The 12,316-nt window shown below is 47.3% G+C and overlaps 1 protein-coding gene and 1 pseudogene across 1 annotated transcript; both read left to right on the top strand.

Moving 5' to 3' along the window:
- Positions 1-3,217: 3,217 nt before the first annotated feature.
- Positions 3,218-7,382, top strand: LOC125533855 (uncharacterized; annotated as a pseudogene).
- A 2,359-nt stretch (positions 7,383-9,741) lies between these two features.
- On the top strand, positions 9,742-11,685 carry LOC125539392 (uncharacterized). Its single transcript, XM_048702835.2, has 3 exons — positions 9,742-10,223; positions 10,383-10,618; positions 10,848-11,685. The coding sequence occupies exons 1-3, from the start codon at positions 9,875-9,877 to the stop codon at positions 11,568-11,570; spliced, it is 1,308 nt and encodes a 435-aa protein (XP_048558792.1). The 5' UTR covers positions 9,742-9,874; the 3' UTR covers positions 11,571-11,685.
- The last annotated feature ends 631 nt before the right edge of the window (positions 11,686-12,316 follow it).

The raw sequence follows: 12,316 nt of genomic DNA on the forward strand, positions 1-12,316 counted from the left end.
CCACATTGGCACTAGATCCTCCCTCAATACCTCAAGCACGTGTGTCCTTTGCTCTCGCCTTTTCTTCCATATCAAGAGTGCCAATGAGATCCCGGACAGAAAACTCCTGCCTCTTATGCTTCAGCAAGGTAGCAAAGTTCCTCCATGAAGAAGGAAGCTTAGTGATGATACCTCCGGCAACAAACTTTTCCGATAGCATACAACTGAAGTGCTCAAGTTCTCTAGCAAATGACTGTATCTCATGAGCTTGCTCAACCACGGAGCGCTCTTCAGTCATCCTGTAATCATAGAATTGCTCCATGATGTACAGCTCAGTGCCAGCATCCGAGACCCCAAACTTGGCCTCGAGTGCATCCCACATATCTTTTCCATTATCAATGGACGCATACGCATCAACTATGTACTCACCAAGAACACTCAAGAGAGCAGCCTTAAACAGAGTATCCATTTTCTGAAAAGCTTGTGCCTGTTGAGCATCAAGCTCTCCTTCAGGTTTGCCGAGAGTGGCGTCATAGCAACTCATGGTTTGAAACCATAAAACTGCTCTCAGGCGCCACCTCTTATAGTGGATACCCTCAAACATAGGAGGTCTCATGGAAGCAGCAAAACCACTCGGGGTAAATTGCCTATAATAAGGTTTTTGGATTGTTGGAAATATGAGCAATTTACCAAATGATTTTATTAACAGAAATATTAGATAAAGCATGACTAATATAGCTGCGATAAAGCAAGTCATGCAATCTGACGGAGAGAAAGTAAATAGCATCTGCATATATGAACTTGAACTGAACACATCTAGGACAAACACTAGATCATGTTGCATATATGGAGTAGAACCTAACAAATGTAGGGCAAGAAGTAATACGAGAAACTATGGCAGGACATCTGACAGAAAGAAGAAGAACACATACGGGACAACAGCAGCAGAAGCACTGGACTTGGGGTCGACATCCTCTCCAGCCATGTCGTTGCTGAGGTAGTCGGCGTCAGGGAAGAAGTTGTCATTGGGAAAGTAGTAATTGGAGTCCGTGATGAAGAAGCCAGTAGTCACGCAGAGCGCTCCCCAAAAACCTTATCACCCTTCTCCCGTACAGGACTCCAAAGGTGTGGTCTCGGAGGCCTACTATCCCGACGTGTGGTGCATGCCGCAAGCCGGGATGAGGAAGACAACAGCAGCTCAGAGATGGAATCGATGGCGAGGGAAGGAGTAGTTCTGTTGCGTCTCTCTGGGAGGAGCGACCTCCCTTTTATAGGCGCAAGAGAAGGAGGCGAGAGGGCAACGACGGGAGGCGAAACGAAGAGACAGAGAAGAAGCGAACAGCCAACAGCCGAAGGGCTGCACCGTTCGCATTCGAACTCCACTTTCGCAAAAATCTTTTCAGCTTTCGTGTGACCTTTCGTATACCCGTAGTGTGTGGAAAAAATTTAGATATCGGCTCGGCTCATTCCCGCAACCCGCGGAGGAGGAGCGCGCGTGGATATCCCACTTGTTCTCATGCTCGTACAAGTGGAGAAAGAACCTCCCTTATAAGGAGGTCCAACTCCCACTAAACTAGCAATGTGGGACTAAACTTTAGTAGTATCCCTTGCCTTGCATAAAATGGGCTAAGTGGGCCTCTAGGATTTATTAGGAATTTCTGAAATAGTTATTGGGCTGCCCAAAATAGACTAAATTCCAGCACCTGCTCCCCACCGGACATCCTCCCCCATGCCCCCACCCTCTATCCATGGATAGATCGAGGACTTGGCTACCAGGAATAGGTCTCCTCTAGTGGATCTGGTAGGTGGGAATGGTTAGGGGACAAAACAGAGGTTGATCAAGAGAAAATGGCGAAGAAAAGAGAGAGACAGAGAATGAGGAGTTAGGAGGAAGAAAATGACCGTGGTAGCCTTATCCCAAACTCTTCGGTCATCTCTTGGCGAAGACCACTCTTCGGCGTACACGCAGCCGAAGTTAATATCTTCAACCCACTGGCCATCGAAGATTACTCTTCAGCCCAGATCGGCATGTCTTTGGCCCACACAGGACCCAAATGCCCTCGTCGGCCTTACGTTGGACGAAGAGTTACTCTTCAGCTTATGTACGAATGAAGACCCACACTTCGGTCTAAGTGAGGCTGGCGGGGTCATATATTTGAAATTTCCAAATTAGGTCATACATTATCAGAATTTGTTAAAAATATTTTTTAATAAATTTAATAATATTTTCATTTTTTGTGAGAAAACTTCCGATCTATTCATCTTCAATCATGGCAGTACAATGAATACCAGAAAGTGCGCCGCTGTCATCACCCCTCCATCGCCGGAGTCGGGCACAACTTGTTGTAGTAGACAGTCGGGAAGTCGTCATGCTAAGGCCCCGTAGGACCAGCGCACCAGAACAGCAGCCGCTGCAGATGAAGAATAATGTATATCAGAAAGATCCAATCCAAAGACACGCGAACGTAGATGAACAACAACGAGATCCGAGCAAATCCACCAAAGATAGATACGCCGGAGACACACCTCCACATGCCCACCAACGGTGCTAGACGCACCGCCGAAACGGGGGCTAGACGGGGAGACCTTTATTCCATCTTCAGGGAGCCGCCGCCGTCTCGTCTTCCTGAGCAGGACACAAACCCTAGCAAAACTGAAAGAAACGACTAAAAACGGAGCCCTCCCACCGGCCCTTGCCGAGATCCACCGCCCCCCATGGCCCTAGGACCACCAGAGAGGAGGCGGACCTGCGGCGGCGGCGGCGGGAGGCAGAAACCCTAACTTTTTGTGGAGGAAGGAGGAGGCAATAATATTTTCATTTGATAGTCTCTACACTCCTCTATATACACCCAATACTCATTGTCAGGAAAATAAGCACGACAACTGACAACCAAATGTCATGCATTAAACGACCTTGTGATGCACTGTAGGCAACCAAACCAGATGCAAAATAATTTTTTTTCTTATATTTACTATTTTTTGAGACAACGAATTTTTTGAGACAATGAATGCTTATATTTACTGAGCCCTGAGCCGAACAACGAATGCAAATACAAACAGCCCAAGGCAAACAAACAAGCCCAAGGTGAGAAAAAAAGAGTGGCTGGTTTGCGCTATCCCGAGCCAGCCGACACAGTGTGTGTCGTTCTACTGGGCCGGGCTGAGACTGAGACGCGATAGAGTGCACCCCACCACACCCACCAGTCTCTCCGTTTCGTCGAAACTCGAAACCCTAAGCAAGAAATTCCCTTCCTCGAAATCGAAAAGAAAAGAGAACAGCGGCGGCGGTCGGCGGCGGGTGGCAGCGGAAAGACGAGCCGTCTCCTGAGATGGAAGGAGAGGCGGAGATGGAAGCGGAGGCGAGGGGAAAGAGTGTCGGAGAGGGCATCGAGCATGCCACGGGAACCCAGGGCAGGGAGCAAAAATAAAAGAAAAGAGGCGGCGGAAAGGTGAGGATCATGAGAGATCGGGTTCCTGAGATGGAAGGGAAGGTGAAGTGGAAGAGCGCCGAATCCAGGAAGGGCATCGAACATGCTGCGAGGAGGAAGCACGTGAAGTCATTATCGGAGATCAAGTCGGCGACGAAGAAGGTTGCGGCTGAGCTCTACCCCTTGCTTGATGTTCTTGGAAGGCACATCATGAGTCTGGAAGACGGGCCGGAGCAACGGTTTATGGAGGCCAGGGGCCACATGGATAAGATGTACAAGGAGGTGACGGAATGGTTGAACACGAAGGGGATCCAGACTAGGGCTGAGGTGATGGAATGGCTGGAGACGAGGAGGGTCCAGATTTAGGACTCAAGACAAGGTCGAGTCAGTAACGTACACGCAGGCCATGTGGATCTACTTCGTGAACCAATTCAGTTTGATCTTCCATGAGTTGGAGCAACTTCACGCCATGTTTGGTAAGATGTAACTACTTGGTTCCGTTTTGGAGTCCAAACCAATCTCCGAGCTGCTCAAGGAGTCGCGGGAAAACCTCAAAAGAATAAAGCTGGAGACCAAAAAAAATTGGATGAAATAGAGGAGGCCAGAGAGACGGACGAGGCACCACCGAGAATCTCCATGGAGGCTGTGAAGGGAACCATGGAGAGCGACGAGTTGCCAGAGAGGATTTCCACTTCAGAAGATACAAAATGAGAGATTGACGAAGCCAAGGAGATGGGAGAGGAAGGCGAGGTGAGGGATGAGGTGGCAAAGTTGGATATTGAGGAAGCTGAGGGGATGGAGGAGAAGATGCAGACTGGGCCGTTCTTTGATATGTACTGTGGCGGCTTGAAAGCGTGTTGGTCCTGGTTCTTCAGCAGTCCCTGCAAAGATACTAGTGAGTAAACATGCATCCATGCTACTCGTACTTATCTGCTCATTGTACATTAGGTTCCTTTTCTTCCTTTCTGCTGCATCTCTCAAACAAGCAGATTGATTCATTCTATTGAGGAAGGGATTTACCTTACTTTGTAGTGACCGAACGAATTATCTAAATCTTCCTTTTTTCGGTGGCTGCAGCGTCATTCAGTCCTATGCACTTCACACGCATTACACCGGGAAGCCCCTCTGATGATGCTGTCATTGCCAGCACCCTGCAGATTTTCTTTGTCAAAGTCGCAGAAATAAAAGAAGCTCTTGAGTTTAATTGGCCACTGCATGTGTACGGCATGGTTGCGGTCCGAGATACCATCGATCACAGTCGCAACATTCTCTTCCTCCGTGAAAGGCGTGATTGCCAAATACTGACTCAAAAGGTTTTATTTAATTTTATCCTAAAAAATTGCCCAGTTTCTCTTTACTTCCTTTTGCTTTCATCTTTTGTTGTTTTGTTGATTGTAGTTGTTGGGAAATGCAGGATCCTTGTTTGCAGTTGACTGGCCCGTCTCACGCAGTTGTTTCTATAGATCCTGTTGACTTTGAAATCAAGATGAAAGTGAAGGGCAGAAGCAGGTCAGAAGATAGAATGCTGATCCATCAGACCTTCAACTACAGTGCTAATGAGACCACTCTGTCGAATGACTTCTGCAAAATTATGTTACGGTGTGCGAAATTGGAAAATACAGTCCAAGGAACTATAGTGAGTGTCCGTGTTACTAATTGGAGGAAAAGGAAATGGCCTTTTAAACATGATGGTAGAGTTAGTTGCATTGCCAAGGGAACTTCTAAGCCCATTAAACCCGAGCAACCTGAAGAAGAGCTTGTACTTCAAGATCAAGTGATGGCTAACAGTTCAGATGGTTACATTGATCTGTCAAGGCATGTTGTTTCTGTAGAGTTAAATGGAAGGCTGGAAGTTATCATCAGTGCCGACAAATCACATGCCCGCAAATCATGTGGTCGTGTCTTCTTTCCAGCCCAGGAAAGCAAAGTAAGTCGGTGCACATGTAATCTTGGCTCCCATACGGTGGAGGTTACTGTTGCTTGGTCCTTGCTTATTAGAGACAAGCAGTATTTCTCGAGGGAGGGATGTGTTGATGGCCAGACGTTCGAGCATACTGTAAAGATCCGGGCGAGGAAGCATGTGGTGACAACATCGGAGACTCATTCAGCCACAAAGATAGTTCAGGCTAAGATCTACTCCTTACTCCATCTTTTCTCTGAGAACGCTGTGAATCTGAAACCCGAACCGAAACTGAGGATTAGCGACTATAGCATTAGTGAGATCCAAATCCACATGGATAACATGTACACCGACCTGACGAGTTTGCTCCAGATGATGGGCAAATTGCAGAACAGGGAGGTTCTGGGCAAAGAGCCAGTCACGGAAAAGATGGGTGTGAAGGGGATCCACATTAGGACCGAAGACAGTGGCGAATCAGCAACGAAGATGCAAGCATCGAGGACCTACTACAACTACGGATTGAATGCGATCTTCAGTGGGTTGGATCAGCTCTGCACCCAGTTGGATCAGATGGGACATCTTAGCAACAAATCCCCATCATTCTCCGAGCTGTTCAAGGAGCTGCTGCACGATGTGTCGCCGATGAGTTCCTCTTCCATGGAGACAAAATTGGAGACAGAGGAAGTCGAGGAGATGGGAGAGGATACCAACATGGACAAGGAGTAGACTGATGAGGAGTTCTTTGCTAGGTACCGCAGCGGCTGGGTATCGAATTGGTCTAGATTTTCCACGGTTCCTTCGCAGAGACGAGTGAGTAAACATCCAGTCATGCTACTTATGTGCTCATTGTTCGTTGCGTTTCTTCTTACCTACTGCATGTATCAAGCAAGCAGGCTCCTTCATTCTTTAGTAAGGGAAGCCGATTGAATTCTCTAAATAGTCTTCTTTTTTTATTGCTGCAGCGTCATTGAGTCCTATGCACTATACACACATTACACCGGGACAACGCCCATTGGCTGCTCTCATTGATAGCATTTTGCAAATCTACTCCCTCAAACTCGCAGAAATAGAAGATGGTTCTGGCTTGAAGTGGCCACTGGAAGTGTACGGCGTGGTTGCTGCAAGAGATAGCGTGGATCACAATCGCAACATTCTCTTCTCCCGTCGAAGGAGTAACTGCCAAATACTCACTCAAGAGGTCCTTATAGTATCTTCCTATTTTTTGTTTGTTGGTCCGCTGATTAGTTATGAATAAATGCATTTTGAAATACACATGTAGTTAAGAACACGTATCAAACAATTGCCCACTAAAGTGCTACCTTAGCAACACTGATTAATGAATGGTGAATGCATGATCCTTTTTTGCGCCTGACTGGCCCGTCTCGTGCAATTGTGAGTCGGGAACCTCTTAATGTGGAAATCGAGCTGAAAGTGAAGGGCGCAACCAAGTCTGAAGATAAACCATTGATGAGTTTTTTCTATTATTACAGCGGTAGTCATTGTGGGATATGTACTCTATATATCCCTCTCGAAGGAGACTTTTGCACAATGGCGTTAAGCTCAGAGGAAGTTTATGAATCAGTACAGGCAACTGCCGTGGGTATCCGTGTCTGTGTTCCTGAAGAGACGCCAAGTATTTTTAAAAATGGCGGCCGAGTTGTTTGCTCCTCTCTGCCTCGGAGAAGAGCCAAATTGCCTAATCCTGAACACAGGACCGGCCCCTCGTTTTGGCAAGTTGTGCTTCAAGATGGAGCAATGACAAGTTGTTCACAGGGTTACCTTGATCTGTCAAGGCATGTTGTCTCTGTAAAATTGTGTGGAACGCTTGAAGTTCTCATAGAGGCCAACTCGCGATCTGGGGCTATGGCTGCTCAGGTATCCATCCAGGCCAGAGATTGCAATATAACTCAGAATGAGTGTCAACTTGGCGACTCTAAGCTGGAGATCACTGTTGCTTGGTCCCGTCTTGTTTGGGACAAGCTGTGGATCACGAGGGGGGCAAATGAGGAACTTTGATGATGCCCAGGCAGACATGATAGCCGTCAGACTAACTCATTTAGTCAGTTTTTCCAGTACTGCGTCGATCTAAAAATATGCAACTATTTGTGTATCGTCGTATCATGTAATGTAATATCAGCAAATCTCTATATCAACTGATGTTACTAGGTATCTGATTATTTGTGTATCCGCCTGCTTTTCGTTTCTACTCCTATGTGCCAACGCTTGTTTCTGGCAGCAATGTTCTTACTAAAACGATTCATTCAGCAAATCTGCTAGAAGAATACCAATGCTCGATTCTGCTTAAGTTCTTTCTCAGATCCCTCAAGCGGCATGAGGCTGTTGCTTGTACTATCTTCTACTACCTTCGTGTTAGGGAACTAGATGTCTCTGTCGATTACAAGCCCGAATTACAGTAGCTAGTCGAGTCTCCATTCCGTATGCAATACGAGTTGCTTGCAATGATGGCCACGGCATCGGCCGTAGCAGCAGGCCCTGGTGGCTTGTGTGCGGCGAGACGTCCAAGTCATGCTTCCGGAACGGCTGCATCGAACTGACAACTTTGGTAGCAGGACAAACGAGGTCAACAACGAGCTCATGTGTGGCTACTGGGAGTAGCGATGTCATCGTGACCGGAGACGGGAACGAAGTGGCACCAACTTGGTTGGAGCATTTCATCGAACAGATAGAAGGCGTCATGCCGATGTAGATATGGGACACACTGCGGGGAACAACAAGGACCTCATGGGCCTTGTTGGTGGAGAAGGAGACGCTTGAGAGGACGGCAAGCTCGAGGGCGACGTCCGGAGTGGCCGCCATGAGTGTGTACTCATCCGGTCCTGCAATAGCGACGCCGCGGGTGCTATCGACGAAGGAATTGGGTGATAGAACTTGGATGTGGAACAGCGGGTTGATGCTGGCCATCACAGGAATGTGAGGGCGCCGAACTTGTCACTGAGGTCGATGACAGACTCATGGTAGACGGTGGTGACCTTGTCGACGTTGTTGGTGACGGCGAGCTGGTGCGAGCATTTCATTGAACAGGCGACATGCGCCATTGCGCTGCATGCGGGGAGCGCGTCGTGGACGACCTCGACAACCTCTTGGGCCTCGCCTGTGGAGTAAGAGACACTAGGGATGTGCAACGACGCGTCAGTTGTGCTCTCCGACGAGGTGGCGGGCGGTGGTGGATTTTGGACATGGGCGCCGAGTTTCTCGGCGAGGAACTGTATGGCGTTGGTGTAGGCGTCAAGGCTGGCGTCAAGCCGCTGGAGATACTCCTGGATGGACGGATCCATGGCTGATTCCCTCGGATGGTGGTGGTGAAAAAAATGTGGAAGAATTTGAGGAAGGGTGGTGCCTGGCTCTGAATACCAGATGTTAGGAAACTAGATGTCTCTCTCGATTACAAGCCCGAATTACAGTAGCTAGCCCTGATTACAAGCACGAACTAGGATACAGAAAGAGGGAAGCGAGAGGAAGAAGAAGAGAGCCACCGCCGCCGGGTTCGTGATCCTCCGCGGATTGTCGGCCCCAACTTTTCTCAGTCAAGCTCCTCCTCCACCCGAGCTACCCCTACAGACCTCTTCCTCCTCCACCCAAACTCCCCCCAACTGACCTCCTTCCATGCTCCCCACCAGACATCCTCCCCCATGCCTCCACCCTCTACCCATGGATAGATCGAGGACTTGGCTGTCGGGAATAGGTCTCATCTAGTGGATCTGGTAGGTGGCAATGGTTAGGGGACAAAATGGAGGTTGATCGAGAGAAAATGGCGAAGAGAAGGGAGAGATGGAGAATGACGAGTTAGGAGAAAGAAATGGCCGTGGTAGCCTTATCCTGAACTCTTCGGTCATGTGTTGGTGAAGATCACTCTTCGGTGTACGCGCATTCGAAGTTAATCTCTTCAGCCCACTAGCCACCGAAGATTACCCTTCGGCCCAGATCGGCATGTCTTCGGCCCACACAGGACCGATATGCCCTCTTGGACCTAAGCGAGGCTGGCAGGGCATATATTTGAAATTTCCAAATTAGGTCATACATTATCAGAATTTGTTAAACAATATTTTAAATAAATTTAATATAGTAATATTTTCATCTGATAGTCTCTCCTTTATACACACCCAATACTCATTGTTAGGAAAACAAGCACCACAACTCACAACCAAATGTCATGCATTAAACGACCTCGTGATGCAATGTAGGCAACCAAACTAGTTGCAATTTTTTTTCTTATATTTAAAGGGCCGGGCTGAGCCTAACAAGCGAATGCAAATACAAATAGCACAAGGCAAACAACAATCCCAAAGTGAGAAAAAAGAGAGGAGCTGGTTTGCTCGCTCCCTCTTGAAGCACGCGGCAGCAGTGTGGACTGGCTGGAAGTGTATGTGTCGGTCTCTACTGGGCCGGGCTGAGACAGACGCAATATAGTGCACCCCCCACACCCACCGGTCTCTCCGTTTCGTCGAAACCCTAAGCAAGACATTCCCCTCCTCGAAATCGAAAAGAGAAGAGAACAGCGGCGGCGGGTGGCGGCGGAAAGACGAGGAGCAGAGAGCCGTGTCCTGAGATGGAAGGAGAGGCGGAGATGGAAGGGGAGGCGAGGGGAAAGAGAGGCGGCGGAAAGGTGAGGATCATCGAGGCACCACCCAGGATCTCCATGGAGGCTGTGAATGGAGCCATGGGGAGCGACGAGTTGCCGGAGAGGATTTCCACTTCAGGAGATACAGAATTAGAGATTGAGCAAGCCAAGGAGATGGGAGAGGAAGCCGAGGAGAGGGATGAGGTGGCAAAATTGGAGATTGAGGAAGCTGAGGGGATGGAGGAGAAGATGCAGACTGGGATGTTCTTTACTATCTACTGTCGCGCCTTGGAATCGAATTTGTCCAGGTTGTTTAGCAGTCCCTGCAAAGATGCGAGTGAGTAAACATGTTCTCTGCTCATTGTACCTTAGTTGTTTTTCTTCCTTCCTGTTGCATGTCTCAAGGAAGCAAATTACTTCATTCTGTTGAGGAAGGGATTTACTTCACTTGTGGTGGCCGAATGAATTATCTGAATCTTATTTTCGATGACTGCAGCTTCATTGAGTCCTATGCACTTCACACACAGTACAACGGACCGCACCTCTTATGCTGAATTCGCCACCAGCACTCTGCAAATATACTCCATTAAAGTCGCAGAAATAAAGGGCACTCCTGAGTTGAAGTGGCCACTGCGTGTGTATGGCATGGTTGCTGCCCGAGATACCGTGGATCACAATCGCAACATTCTCTTCTTGCGTCAAAGGAATGACTGCCAGATACTCACTCCAGAGGTCTGTATCGTATTTTTCTGTTTTATGTTTCTGGTCCGTTGATTTGTTATGAACAGATGCATTTAGAAATAAGCATGTAGTTAAGTTGGCAGCTAAACTGCTAGCTTAGCAAAACTGTTGCACTCACTCAAAAGGTTGTACTTAATTTTCTCCTGAAAAACTTCCGTGCAGTTTCTCTTTTTTCTTGCATCTCTGTTTTGTTAACTATGATTATAATTGACAAATGCAGAATCCTTTTTTGCAATTGACTGGCCCGTCTCGTGCAATTGCGGCTATAGATCCTGTTGACTTTGACATTAAACTCAAAGTAAAGGGCAGGATGAAGTCAAAAGATAGAGTGCTCATGCATCAGACCTCCAAGTACAGCTGTAATGAGGCCATTCTGTTGGATGACTCCTGCAGAATTGTGTTACGGTGTGCGAAACTGGAGAAGACAGTGCAAGCAACTATAGTCGGTGTCCGTGTTATTAATTGGAGAAAGAAGAAATGTCCTTTTAGACATGGTGGTCTAGTCATTGCCAAGGCACATTCTAAGCCCGTTAAACCTCAGAATGAGGTCCTGCTACAAGATCAAGTGATGGATAACATTTCAGATGGTTACTTTCAAGGTGAAGTTAGTTGTGTTGGCGACAGATCTTCGGCGCTGAAACATGAAGATGAGGTTGTGCTTCAAGGTCAAGTGACAGCTAACAATTGGGATGGCTGTCTTGATCTGTCAAGGCATGTTGTTTCCGTAGAGTTAGATGGAAAGCTCGAAGTCATCATCCGTGCCCTGTCTTCAAATGGTTTTGTTACTAAACATTGCCATGTCTTCTTCCCAGCCCAGGAAAGCAAAATAAGTCGGGGCATATGTGATCTTGCCTCCTATAAGGTGGAAGTCGCTGTTGCTTGGTCCCTTCTTGTTCGAGACAAGCAGTTTATCTCGAGGGAGGGATGTATGGATGATGACTAGGCGTGAACATTATATAAATTAAATACAGTTAGCCATTTAAAGCTGTCAGCTCTATCCATTGTCTTAATGGCTTTATATCTAATGCTATGTTAAACTATTAGTGTATTGGCTGTCAGTGATTTTACTTAAATTGTCTACTACACCCTTCGTTTTTAAATATAAGAGTTTTGGCATTCTAATTTATACTGCCTAAATGTCTTACATTTATGAACGGAGGTAATGTTTTGTATTGACTGCAAAATGTAGGTTTGACTCTTTTTTTTAGCCACTCTGTTTTTACTCCTGAATACTACATGGGTGGTAAGCTGGAGATTGGTTAGTATTATACCCATCTGATCTGTGAAATATTTGTTTGGCGTGAGATTGATTAGTTTATACCCGTAATGCCTAATTGACATCCGTGGCTACGAATCAGTCTGGTCGTGATTTAAAGTCAGCTCCTATGTGATAGTAGTCTGTTTGAGGTTTTGTTGTGTCGAAGCAAGAACAGTTCTCATCCCAAGTCACTCCCATCTACCTTACGAAGCATTTTTGGATTACACGGCACTAGCCAGTGAGGACCTCTGCAGAATGGTGTTGCTGCCTCCCAGCATACCATCAACGAGATCAATTGCCGATATCAAACAGACAATGACAAGTCAGTCTCCGTCCCTAGTGGATGCTTCAACCCTGTGAGGCTTTGCTTTCCCCGAGGCCACTTGAAGAGAAAATTACATGTATCGTCCTTGAACTCGCTGGTGCGTAAC

Source organism: Triticum urartu, chromosome 2A (genome assembly GCF_056163025.1).
Source record: "Triticum urartu cultivar PI428250 chromosome 2A, HENAU_Tu73, whole genome shotgun sequence".
Classification (NCBI taxonomy): domain Eukaryota; kingdom Viridiplantae; phylum Streptophyta; class Magnoliopsida; order Poales; family Poaceae; genus Triticum; species Triticum urartu.

Bases quoted from the DNA above. Each gene is read 5' to 3' on its own strand.
- LOC125539392 (XM_048702835.2), top strand. From the start codon at position 9,875: ATGGAAGGAGAGGCGGAGATGGAAGGGGAGGCGAGGGGAAAGAGAGGC. The intron at 10,224-10,382 runs GTGAGTAAACAT...CGATGACTGCAG, and splicing joins CAGTCCCTGCAAAGATGCGA to CTTCATTGAGTCCTATGCAC. The intron at 10,619-10,847 runs GTCTGTATCGTA...TGACAAATGCAG, and splicing joins GCCAGATACTCACTCCAGAG to AATCCTTTTTTGCAATTGAC.